The sequence below is a fragment of the Zingiber officinale genome, chromosome 2B, assembly GCF_018446385.1.
Source record: "Zingiber officinale cultivar Zhangliang chromosome 2B, Zo_v1.1, whole genome shotgun sequence".
In the NCBI taxonomy this organism is placed as follows: domain Eukaryota; kingdom Viridiplantae; phylum Streptophyta; class Magnoliopsida; order Zingiberales; family Zingiberaceae; genus Zingiber; species Zingiber officinale.
This window is the reverse complement of record NC_055989.1, coordinates 120,463,054-120,476,301: the sequence shown is the minus strand read 5'-3', so window position 1 is coordinate 120,476,301 and position 13,248 is coordinate 120,463,054. Positions and strand designations below refer to the sequence as shown.

The 13,248-nt window shown below is 35.6% G+C and overlaps 1 protein-coding gene across 1 annotated transcript; it reads left to right on the top strand.

Annotated features, from left to right (window-relative positions):
• Positions 1-2,264: 2,264 nt before the first annotated feature.
• On the top strand, positions 2,265-3,865 carry LOC122046950. The gene is made up of 2 exons (XM_042607910.1): positions 2,265-2,478; positions 3,143-3,865. Exon 2 carries the CDS (start codon positions 3,190-3,192, stop codon positions 3,619-3,621), a length of 432 nt encoding a protein of 143 aa, XP_042463844.1. The 5' UTR covers positions 2,265-2,478; positions 3,143-3,189; the 3' UTR covers positions 3,622-3,865.
• Positions 3,866-13,248: the final 9,383 nt, after the last annotated feature.

The window sequence follows — 13,248 nt, the reverse complement described above, 5'->3', positions numbered from 1 at the left end:
GGAGAAGAAGGAGCTTGGGTGGTTCTCGTCTCGGTAGATCGTCATCCACATGACGCCCAAGATAAGAAGAGGAATACGGTAGAAGATCAAGAGGTCGTTGCATACAAAAAAAGATATAACTAGTAATTATTTCCCGCATCATGCTAGTTTTTCTTTGTATGAATTCCAAACACAAGAGGCATATGATTCTAGATTTTCGGATTAGATATTCGAAGTTGTGTTTTTTTTTTTTTTTTTTTGATCTTATGATTCGATTGTTCTTTTTTGTTAAACCTAATATTATTTTAGGAAATTAAATATTGAATTTCGTTAAGAGGCTTTGTTGAGGTAGTGGTGGATGCTCCCATATCCAAGAAGGTTATGTGCCTCGCCATGTTTGACCTGAGAGCCAATTTCCGAAATAAATATTTAATTAAATTTATAACATAGGTATATTTGGATCAATAATGTTAAGAATCGTTTGCGATCCAAATCTAAAGCATTAAGAACAGATAAGTTAAATTTGGAATCAATAATGTTAAGTTCCGTTTGCGATTCCTAATTTAATTTCTTAAGAACACAATAGGTTGTTTAGGAAAGGTTCAACACTTGTACAAACCTTTTGTACAGTGGAACCGGTATGATCTGCTTAAGACCAACCAACACTAGCCTCAACTAGGATTTTTCTGCATACTTAGTTACACTAGTTAGATCATAAGACAACTTAACTTTGAACTCCTTTACTATTATTAAAATACATGTTCGATCGTCTGGTGCTCTCTGCACCAACAGATTTGATGAAATGAAAACATTTAAAAATATATTTATCTTTTTGTTTGATTGAAAAACATTAAAATCATTAGATAATGATGAGTTGAGAAAATATTGTGTTAATCTGACATCCACTTTTACGTATGACAATTCGTTAGATGTCGAGTTAGATTATTTGTTTACAGAATTAAATATTACAAGTGATTTTACCAAATAAGATAATGTCAGTAGTTGATATTCTTAATTTTGTATGAAATATAAATTGTTATCCCAATATTGTAATTGTTTATAGAATATTATTGACTATGTTTGTTATGGTAGGATAAGCTAAAGTATTTTCTTAAAATTTAAATTGTTGAAAATATATATGTGATTAATGATGTCGAAAAAAAGATAGAATGGATTAACAAGTTTATCTATTCAAAAAGAAATTTTAGAAAATCTTAAAATTAATAATATTATAGATAATTTTATATTAAAAAAAGTTAGAAGAAGTCCTTTAAATGATTTTAACTTTTATTAAAAAAATTTAGGACATATGTTTATTATTTTGCCTGTGCCTCCTAAATGTTAGGACTAAGGCCGATGATAATTAGGTGAAATAAAAAAATTATTAGTAAAAGTAATATTTAATTTTTTAATAGATATGAATATAAAATATATTCAATATCCAATAAATATATCGACGGAAGATATAAAATTTAATTTGAATCTAATTGATTGTTATTCCTAATCTAGGTAGACGGGATCTTATAATTTATCTACCTTGGTTGAGCAGTAATTAGAGGAATTGAATAATCCCTACCTATTTAATAGATGAGATCATTAAATTTCTTCAATTATTATAGTGAATCAAGACTTGATCCGCTATTATAGAGCAAGATCCCCGCTCTAATCTGGGTGACAACTCGATTAGGCAATGGGAGCTTAAAGAATACAAACATGCTGGACTTGCTACTTAGATTTCGAATCGTCAAATTAAATAAAACGCGATTTGCACGTGTGAAAAGGTCAGACAAATACGGACAAGTTATATTCATTCAAAAGCAATCTTGTTGATAACGGTGCGGATCTGAACCGTAACAGTGGTTTGTTTAAAAAATAAAACGCGATTTGCACGTGGGAAAAGGTTATATTCATTCAAAAGCACTTGTTGATAACGGCGCGAATCTGAACCGTAACAGTGTTATGTTGAAAAAAAAATGTCCATTACGAAACGTTGATTGTGAATTACTACCGTCGTGTCGTATAAGAGACAGATCCAGCGAAATATCCTCCTCGTGGACCCGTTAGATCAAGATCCAACGGTATCACAGTGAATTCTCCACGTGGCTCCAATTAATAAGTCACGCGACCATCCACCATTCGCGGGAGAAGCCGTCAACCCCCGTCTCACCAACTGCCGCGTGGCTATCGGCTCCCCCATCCCTTCACCTTCTCCGGTTCGGCTGGGGGCGCGTGGTTTGATGAGCCGCTGAGCCGATCCGCCGAGTTGGGCGTCAGTGAGCGAGAAGAGGAGCCGACTTTGCTCGTTCGGTGTTTATAAATTGACCCTGGTGCTCTTCGTGGAACGCTCGGCTCAGGGACTCGGGCGGGGAGGAGGAGGAGGAGGAGGAGGAGGATAAAGGAGAGCAGCGAGGTGATCGGCTGTTAGGGTTTCTAATATTGCGGCATCCTTTTCCGAGTTGGGAATCCTTCTTGGGTTGATCTTTCGATCTCTCTTCGCAGGTAAACGCTTGATTTAGGAATTTGGTTAGGGTTTTTTTTCCTGGATGGTTGAGAAGAAAATCAAGAATATGATCTCGAAAAATGTTGTTAATCCTTGTTTTAACTTAAGACGGATCCAGAAAAATCGACAGCGAAGAATTTGTTGAGATTTATTATTATTATTATTATCATTATTATTATTATTATTATTATTATTATTATTATTATTATTACAACTTGTCGGCAGAAGATAAGTGGTGAAGTAGGAGAAAATTGATGAGCTCTCATCAATTACCTAGTAGATCTGAGTTTTTTAAGAAAGATAAATCGAGCTTTGATATGTTTGTTTCTTTATTATTCGGTAAAAGATTCATTTTGGATGGAAAAGGAAAATTTGGAGGCGTTGAGGAAAACTTATAAAGCTAGAAGAGGCATAAAGTTCCTGAGAAACTTTCACGTTTCCTGTGATTTTCTTAACTACTAATTCGTTATAGCTTGCTGGAAGGATTTTGAGTATGGCCATTAATTATTCAAAACTTTGCTGATCATCATTCCTCTTGTTAGCAACTATGGTTATTTTTTTTTTTTTGGCTAGTCAAGAAAGTGCCACTAATCTTTCTAAGCTTCAATTGCCATGTTGTAAAATATCAACTGAAATAAGTAAAATTTTCTCTCTGGGTTGCAGCGACGTCTACACAACAAGGTTCAACAAGAGTCATATCACCATCTGAAATGGAGGTATTTGGCAAATCTATGATTGCCGAGTCAAGCAATGTGATTTATTTGTCCAGTATTCTTAACAAGGAAGGGCCAATCCCAAGTCACAAATGTGACAACAGATGCCAAAATGCTCTTGTGTTTGGGAATGTGTACCAGTGCAAATTAACAGGGTTGACACACATCTGCGATAAGAATTGTAACCAGAGGATTTTGTACGATAACCATAATTCTCTCTGCAGAGTGAGTGGGCAGATTTTTCCTCTTTCACCGACAGAAGAGCAGGCAGTTAGAGGAGTGCGGAGAAAATTGGAAATGACTAATTCTGATGGTTGTGCTTTTAAGCGTAGGCGAGATGCCCAGCTGCATCCTTCTCCTTTTGAGAGGACTTGCTCTGCAGTATCTCCAATATGCAGTCAAATTGGAGATGGCATGGATATGAGTTAGAGCTGATTAGCCCCATTTCCCTTCTCTCTCTCTCTCTCTGTCTTTTTTTTTTTAATTTTCATTTCTCCATACCATTTATGTTGTGGATGGAAAAGGACCTTTCGAACAATACATGGAGGCAAGGAGGAACTTTGTAGTAACTTCCAAATGAAAGTTTGAAACTATATTCCTGTAACGGTTTAACTTTGAACTTCTCATTGAGAGGACAATAAGTCTTGGGAATCAAATATCTAGGTTTACCTTATGATAGGATTGTTATTTCTTTTTTCCAGGCTTACTCGTAGCTTCATCATAGATAACATCTTTCTAGTGCCCATTGAGCTCTTTGGTTGATACACTCGCCTCATCTTATATGTGGTTGATATAATTATTTACTTCATTTTGATTCTGTTCCTCTCTCTTCTTTTTTTTTTAACTCTTGTGGAAATTACAAGATTAGCTTCTCTATTTTAAGAAATGCAGAATAACCTTTTCTTTTGCCCCTAGTTCGTTATGATGATGATTCTTTTAATTTTATATCTTGTTTTTATTTATTTATTTTTTTTATCTTTGCTTGTAAAAAACTTTACTTTGACTTAATTTAATTGTTCTTGAGCTCTTTGCAGGCCTATATGTAAATAACAACTTGAAAGGCAGGTTTTATGCTTTGAGTGGTGATATTGCATTATGTGCTGATATACTTGTTTATATTTGAACTGTTTGCAGGTGGTGGCGTAGTTGTATTTCCTTAATTCATTTCAAAAAATTTTGTTTATATATCTGAAAATCTATGTTGTTTTGCAGGAATTCAAGCGCTGACAGATCAGTATATGAAAATTTGTTTTTCATTTAATTGGTTTGATTTTAGTTTGCAGTTAATGCCATCAGCTAATCTGATTTCATATCTGCAGGTGCAACTTGTTGAGTGCATTCTGGTTTCTTACCATTGGATTTGACCAAACAAAAGCTGCTCATAATCCCTTCATTAGCGACGGGATGTTCTTTGTTGCTGCTGCTAATCTATTCGTGGGATTTTTCAACTGTCCTATTGAGACCTATTTGTTTGTTTTATTCATGGCGAGATAATCTATCCTGGCATTAGGTCCAGTGGTCAGTTCATGTAGTTCATTGGTTTGCTTCCTGTAGCAGTTTCTGATATCCATTCATTAGTGGCATTATCGTTTTGTTGATACATCACTCTATTCAGGGAGATCCTGTAAGTATTTTTGCTTCTGTTACCTGCAAACCAATCAAAAGGAAATCTCCTGCAACTGAAGATGACTCAGTTGTTGCTGAAAATCTGTTATTGTATATAAATTTTTTTTTTATTATTATCTTCAGGAATCAGAACCTGTGTTTCTTTACGTTGTATCTTTTATATATAATATTTATATCATCGACTTTTTAGTGAGTTCAATTACATATGATTGCACTTTTTGATATGTACCTTAAACGGTTGATTAGAGGATTTATCTCTTGGCTCCATCAACAACTGTTTGCATATTTGGATGCCTGTGAGTAGATTTGGATCCCATCCCTGATTTTGAAATTAGTTTTTCTTTGTCCATTTTCTTCTTCTTTCTTGCCTTTGTTTCCCCCCTGTACTTATATTTTGTTATCATCAAGCTGTGTTTTCAACATTTGATATCGGCACTATGAATTTGCTACATGAATTCTCCCGTCCTTTTTCCCGTCTTTTGAGACGTATTTTGAATTTATGATGGATAACCGAAATATATTGTGTGCTTTTCTTATAATTTTTTGTCAAACATTTTGTCTAACCATTATTGCAGCCCAAGAATCTCAGAGGCAATAAGTTTTTTCATTTGTCTCTTTGGAGACGTACTTTTATTTCAAATGCAAATGTTGTTGTCTCTCTATAACAAATTTCTCTTCTTTGTTCTTTGATTTACACTATCATTTTTATCGTGGTATTTATGCTTTTGTTTGTCTCCGTACCGTCAATTCAATAATTTTGTTTTATGGGCCCCTATGAGCGCACGGTTGGCACTTGGACAGTGGTTTGCCACATTAAGACGAGAGGTTGATTCTGGTTGGGTTTATTCTCTATGAGAAAAAAATATCTCATCCTCTTAGGAGACCGTTGGGCATGTTGATTTACCCATTTATATTTTATCATGGGCTGGCGATATTAAGTTGTCTGAGGTGAATGGATAGTGTCGTTTTATGGGAGGACCTATGTCTAATACTACTTTATCAAATAGAGAAGTTATAGATTATCTTGTCATAATAGTGTTGTTTTATGGAAGGAACTATGTCTAATAGTACTTTATCAAATTCAACAGTTGTGAGAATGAATGGATTTTCAAATGAAATAATGGTTACACAAATACTGAGTTGATAGGTTATCCGTTGTGAGCACTTCTTAATTTATCTGGATGATTAATGAAAAATTTATATAGGATTGGATTAGTCATTCTTAAGATTAGTTAGAATGAGTTGGATATCTAGTGTCAACTAAAAAAAAATCTTATTTCTTGTTCCCAATGCAAAAGATTATCTTATCATCTGATGCTCCAAAATCAATGAATTATAAAATTGAAAGATTGCTTTAGAAATTAGAGGATTGGCAACAATAGAGAAACCACCGCTCCAAAGAGTTTGACAAATTAATTTCTAAACATCTTCAACTGATGTATCTACAATAGCAGGAATATTATGACAATGCATCCAACCTGTTTGTAGTAGCACATTGAGATCTCAAATTTATTTGACTCCATATTGGTTAAGATTCTCCAGTAGATCATCAGAGCCATAGGGATACATCAAATTTCTATATTTATTTTTTAAATTAGTAAGATAAAAGAATAATAATGTGGTAGTCTGATAAAAAGAGGATAAACTGTTTCTTTTTGGTAGATGACTGATGGAAAAGTGATTAATGAATGGTTGTGGCAGCGATTGTATAGGCGACGACACAAGTGATCGTCGTGCAGGTTGATTATGAACCCAATCTTATAAGGGAAGGAATGCCACTGTAAACAAAGAGGGAGCAAGGAGGTCTCTATAGGATCACAAAGCTTTGGGGTCAATATGGAGGAGGATCATAGCTTCAAGAAGCAAGCTTTGGTACTATGATAAGCAACAAAGGATGGCTAAAATTGTTGTATATCAAGTGTGCACGTTACAATCAATCCTTGTAGATCAATTGACAACATTCCATCCATTGGCAAGACCAATTCTTAGTTCTAATATTGAATTAATCTTTTAATTATTAAAATATTATTTGTTACAAACTTATGGAACCTCTTGATAACTTTGTGGATTATTACTCGAGTACAATTAGTTGTCAAATGATAATAGTGCATGTAAGCTTTGATAATAGCGTATGTAATCTTTGAACTTGATGTCACTATAGGTTCTAATATTTGAATCGGTCTATGATACAATAGGGGAACATCCCCAACCTGCTTAATTATACACCATCAGAATATTCTCGACCGAGAATATCTTCGCAGATCCATTACATATTATGATAATATCCCTGATCGAAAATATCTCCATAAAGTCAATTCATATGAGAGCACCCCCAACTAGAAACATCCTTGTAGAGTCAGTATGCATTATAGGAGCATCTCTGATTGGGAACATTCCTGCAGAGCTGGTCACACTATAATAACATCCCTAATCAGGAACATCCTCACAGGGCCTTACATATAATAGGAGCATCCTTGATCGAGAGCATTCTCATAGAGCTAGTACACATTATGAGAATATTCTTGATCGAGAACATTATTAAAGATATAGTACACACTATGGGAACATCCCTACAGAACCAACATATATACTATAGGAATATCCCCGATCGAGAATAACCCACACGCTAGACAACGCCTCCAAAATGGGCAACCCTCCCTCTCCGCCTCTCCGACAATCTTGACATGCGCAACCAACAAAGTGGTGACGGTTGGTTTCTTGCGGTCGGCAAGAGAGGAGTGAATTACCTTGCATAAAAGAAAAATAAAATACTTATATCAACTCGATCGGGTTTTGAAACAATTACACACTTGAAAAAATATTACAGAATAAAAGAGAAGTACGAGACAATCAATTTACTTAATTGACAATCAGAGGATTGCTACTCCAAGGCAAATGAGTTCACTATAAAGATCTCTTTCTCGAATGAAACTTTGGAGGCGGAGAAGCCTTGTACATAGAAATTAAGCTCGTAAACGAGAAAAAGAAAGAGAATTGAAGTACAAAGTGTGTTGTTCGAAAAGGAGAAGACCAGGACTCTATTATAGACTATTGGTCGAAAACGATTGTTTGCTAATGTGGTAGGGTCCGGGCACCCGGACCCTCTCCGAGCGCTCCAGTGTGGCAAATCTTATCATCACACAAATGACTACGCAACGGGCGCGGGATAAAATTTTATCCCAGTCTGGGTGCTCGAACACCCTTCCTCGACCAAGCGGACATCAAGGCGCCCCTGGCTGACCTAGGCGGTCCGGGCACCTAGAGCATCCGGGCGCTTGGACTTGGTCCAGCTGCCTGGACAGTCAACATTTCATTGACTGTCTGATTCTGCTCTGATCTGGTTCTGCTCGCTTGGGTGATCTCAGTCATCTGGAATAGGGTTCACCCGAACCCATTTTTCTGTCTTCTTGAGCAGCCTTCTACTTCGACTTCTCGTCCCTCAGAAACTCCGCATGCTTCATTCTTGTCCGCCAGCCTACTCTTCTGCAGTATCTCGTCCCTCAGACGCACTGAGCCCGTCGACTTTCTTTGATGTCGTCCTTCTGGCTAGCTGTGTCTTTTGCTCGACTTCCTATGCTTCTAAGTTTCTGTATACTTAGATGCGAGACATCAAAAGATAACATGACGTAACTTGACTTAGTTAATCACATCAAAACTATCACGGGTTACTTACAATCTTTCTTTTTTTATATGTGCAATCCAAGTTAAGTTAGAGTAAACTAAAAATAAATAACAGTAAAATAACAAGTACTTAATATATGTAATTAATAACATTTAATGTAAAAAATTTTACTTTCCCCTATACTTAATCTCTAACTCTCCTTCTTTTATCACATTAGAAATAGAAAAAATATTGAAAAATAATTTAGAAATAAATATGAATTAATCTCTAATGATAAAAAAGGCTAACATTAAAAAAATAAACTTTAAAGTATGAAAATATCAACTTTAATGATTTATTAAGTAGTTTTGGAAAAATTAATTTTAAAATTATTTTTAATTATTCAAAAATTCTAAAAAGTTTATAACAGTTAAGCTAACATGTCTAAATCTGTGATAAAATATTCAGAAAAAATAAAATTTATTTAAGTAGTAATAAATTATTTTCTATAGATGATTATATTTTCTAAAAAATACATAAAAAATAGTTTTTAAGCTCAAAAAATCATAAAACGTTTTTGAGAATATAATGGAGTAATTATTTTTGCAAAAAAAATAAATTTTTAAAAATTGAATCTTCAAGAATTTTTAATATTAAAAATTAATATTTGGATAAATAATTCATAGAAAATTCAATAATGGTTAAAAAAATTTGAAAATATTTTCTTAGATAACTAACATGATATATTTTCACCTAAAAATAAATTTTACAAAAACAACACTGAAAATTATTTTTAAATTAAAAAATATTATTTTAAATTTAAAAATATTATTTTTATTAAAAAAATTATAAAAAAGATTTAACAGTAAAAAAATTTTGAATTTTTTTATACTGATAAATAATAAAAACTTCTTTCTTAAAAAAAATTAAAATCAAATTAGTTTTGAAGATAAATCATATGAAAAAAATGTAAGACAATTTTAAGCAAAAATTATGAATTCAAATTAAAAATAAAGCATGTATAATGATTTTTAATTTAAGCATGATTTTAGAATTCAATATAGGTTCTTACCTAATATATTGATTAGAATGTTTTTTTAGAATATATTTTGGTAATAATTTTTTAATTTGGCTCTTATGATATCTAAAATGTCAATTAAGTCCTTAATAATTTATAATTTGTTGAACATGTGAACATGCATAATTCTTCAAATTTTTTATTTCTACTTTTAATTTTTCATTTTCAATTTTTATCTTGTCGAAATTCTAATAGACAAGATATTGCTAAGATTATTTTTAATTCCTCATTTTCCTTTTTAAATTTTCCATCTTCAATTTCTAATTTACAAGAATTTTTTAACATCATTTTTATAAATTCAAATAATTTATCAGGAGATAGAGATCGTACCTGACTTGCCTTGTCAATCTCATTATTTGATGCTCCCCATGTAGTGCTGCTTTCTTCTAACATTGTTCCTCCTTCATCAATGCTTTCAATGCTCATCTCGGATGAGCTTGCTTCTTCATCTTCTTCGTGACTTGCCATTAGTGCAAGTTCGACATATGCTTCAATTTCTGACTCTAACGTTTCGTCCCATGTCGCCTTTAGGTTCTTGTGCTTCTTCAAGGTCAATCTTTTTTGTCCTTATAATTGTTCTTCTGTTTTGGGCAATTGTCTTTGACGCGCCCTTCTTCATTGCAGTGATAACATCTTACTCTTTTTTTTCTTCTTCTTTTGGCCTGCACTTGATTGAATTTATTAGCTTTAAAGAATTTTTTAAACTTCCTTATAATAAATATCATTTCGTTATCATCGAGAGAATTTTCGAACTCTGATTCATCCATTTTTGCCTTTAAGGCTATATTCTATTTGGACTCTTTCTTTAGATTTGCACATTTAGTTTCATGTATTTCAAATGTGGAAAATAATTCCTCTAAATTACCTGTCTCCAAGTCCCTAGAGATGTAATATGCATCTACTAAATTCAGGTGTTCTAGAAAAAACATTAAGCGCATACCTTAGCAAATCTCTGTTGCTTATCTTTTCTCCGAGATTTGTGAGTTCGGTGACTAGCTCTTTTAGCTTAGCATGCAGTTGAGGAATTGTTTCACCATCCTTTAGTCACAGATTCGTTAGTTGGTTATGAAGTAGATCTCTCCTTGCGAGCTAAGCTTCAGATGATCCTTCATGAAGCTTTAGGAATTTTTCCTAGAGGTCTTTTGCAAACTCATAGACTCTGATTTGGTTTACCTCTTATGGTGGTAGCACTCTTAGCAGATGGAATTCTGCTTTTCCATTTGCCACAAATTTGGCTTGTTCCTTCTTCGTCCAGTGTTCTTCTTTTTTCAACTCACCGTTGTTGTTGGTAGGTACTGCAAAAACATTTTATAAAATTAAAAATATATCAAAATTAGTTTTAAAATATACCTCCATTTTTTTATTCTAGTGTGCGAAGTCTCCTTTGAACTTTGGTGGATGGATGCTTATTTCGGTCATCGTCTTTGCTTCAGTTGGTGGTTAGTCCTTCTAAGGCGACCTTCCTTTGATACCACTTGTTAGCCCCTTACAGCTAGCAAGAGGGGGGTGAATTTCCTTGCACACACAAAAAATAATAACAAAATACCTTTCTCAACTTGACCAAGCTTTGAAACAATTACACACTTAAAGAAATATTACAGAATAAAAGAGAAGTAAGAGACAATCAATTTACTTGGTTGGTGATCAGAGGATTATTACTTCAAGGCAAATGAGCTCACTATGAAGATCTCCTTCTCGAACGAAATGTCAGAGGCGGAGAAGCCTCATACATGGAAATTAAGCTCGTAAATGAAAAATAGAAAGAGAATTGAAGTACAGAGTGTGTTGTTCGGAAAGGAGAAGACTAGGGCTCTATTTATTGTCCACTGGTCAAAAATGAATGTTTGCTGATGTGGCACGGTCCAGGCACCTAGACCCACTCCGGGTGTCCCCAGCGTGGCAAATCTTATTGCCACGCAAATGGCTACGTAACGGGTGTGGGATAAAATTTTATCTCGATCCGAGCACCCGGAGCAGGTCCTAGCGACCAGACACCCTTTCTCGACGAGCCGGGCGTCGAGGCGCCCCTGGGCTGACCCAGGGGGTCAAGGCGCCTGGACTTGGTCCAAGTACCCGGACAGTCAACATCTCGTTGACTATCTGGTTCTGCTCTGATCCGACTCTGCTTACTTGGGTGATCTTGGCCATATGGCTCACCCAAACCCATTTTCTGCCTTCTCGAGCAGTCATCCACTTTGGCTTCTCGTCCCTTAAAAACTCCGTGCATTTCCTTCTCGTCCGCCAGCGTACTCTTCCACAACACCTTGTCCCTCGGGCGCACCAAGCCAGTCGACTCTCTCTCCCGTGTCATCCTTCTCACTAGCTAGGTTTTTCGCTCGACTTCTTGTGCTCCTAAGTTCCTACACACTTAAACACAAGGCATCAAAAGATAACAGGACCTAACTTGACTTAGTTGATTATATCAAAACTATCACGGGGTACTTACAATAACTACCACTAGAGGTTGCTAAGTGGAAGCTGATAAGGATTGATGCAGGCGATTGGGCATGATAGGCATACAGAGTTGATGTCATCACTAATCTTGTCTAAAAACTACAAAGATGATGCGCTGGGCACGGTGGATCGGTGGTTGACCGATAGAAGACCTTTTACTCTAAGAAAAATCTTCCTTCTGCTCTTATGCACACAGAGATGAGCCAACAAAACATCAGCGCCCAGAAATCAGGGTGGAGTCCTTGGTGAAGTTCCTCCGACGCTCAAGTTAGTATAAGTCTGAGCAGGTGAATGAATAACAGTAAGGAACGTGCGTCTGAGAGTAGAGTTATAGATGTCAGAGAGCGTACCTTCGCCATGGAGAGGACTCCCCCTTTATATACCACCTCTTAGAACCTCCACAATCACGAGGTGGCAATGTGTGTAAGGGTTTGTTAGGCAATACACGATAATTGTCCGAGCAATCTTTCTTTTACCCACATGTATACCTCTTTTGTCGTTTATAGCTTCTGTAACAGTTGGGGTTGATGAGAAAATATGTTATCATAAATGGTCTGCTAATGGGAGATACGATGGCCCCCAAAGAAGTTTTCAGAAGAATATTCTTTAACACATGGTTATTATTCTAACAGGTTGTTAGGATGTTGTTTGCTAAATATATCTCGACCGGTCCTTAAGGTTGGTCGTGTCTGCTGAGCTGCTCAATTACACTTTATATAGTCTACTCTATTATGTATTGTACTGCATGTGTCTTGGCCGACCCGTAAGACCAACCGCTTTTATACCTATCTCAGCATTAAACCGCTCAATTATGTTTTGTATAGCATTGAGACCTTCGTTTGGAGAATAATGTGATGCCCAACCACAATGCCAAGAATCCGTTTGAGAAATAATATGATGCCCCATGTTTCCTGGAAGTTCATCTGACAACTTATGCTTTGTTAGAAATCTATCTGGGTAGTGATATGAGAATAAATACTTTAAAGTTGACCGATCTTTTATCCGATCGGGTGTGCATAGAGGAATTTGCAATCCTCAAGAAGGTCAACCTATACTCTAACCAACCTCATGGCTGAGATGGCTCAGACATCCCGGCCGGCCTAGGAGGCCGGCAGCCTCAAAACCCCGATCGACTGTTGAACAACTGGACACATTATCTTTTAAGTGGAGTACTAGGCTCTATATGTTTGACCGACTTAAAGGCTGGTTGGCCACTACTCGCCCGACTAGCTTGTAACTCTGTCGGGTCTAGAGTCGGCCACTACTCGCCCAACTAGCCTGTAACTCGGTCAGGTCT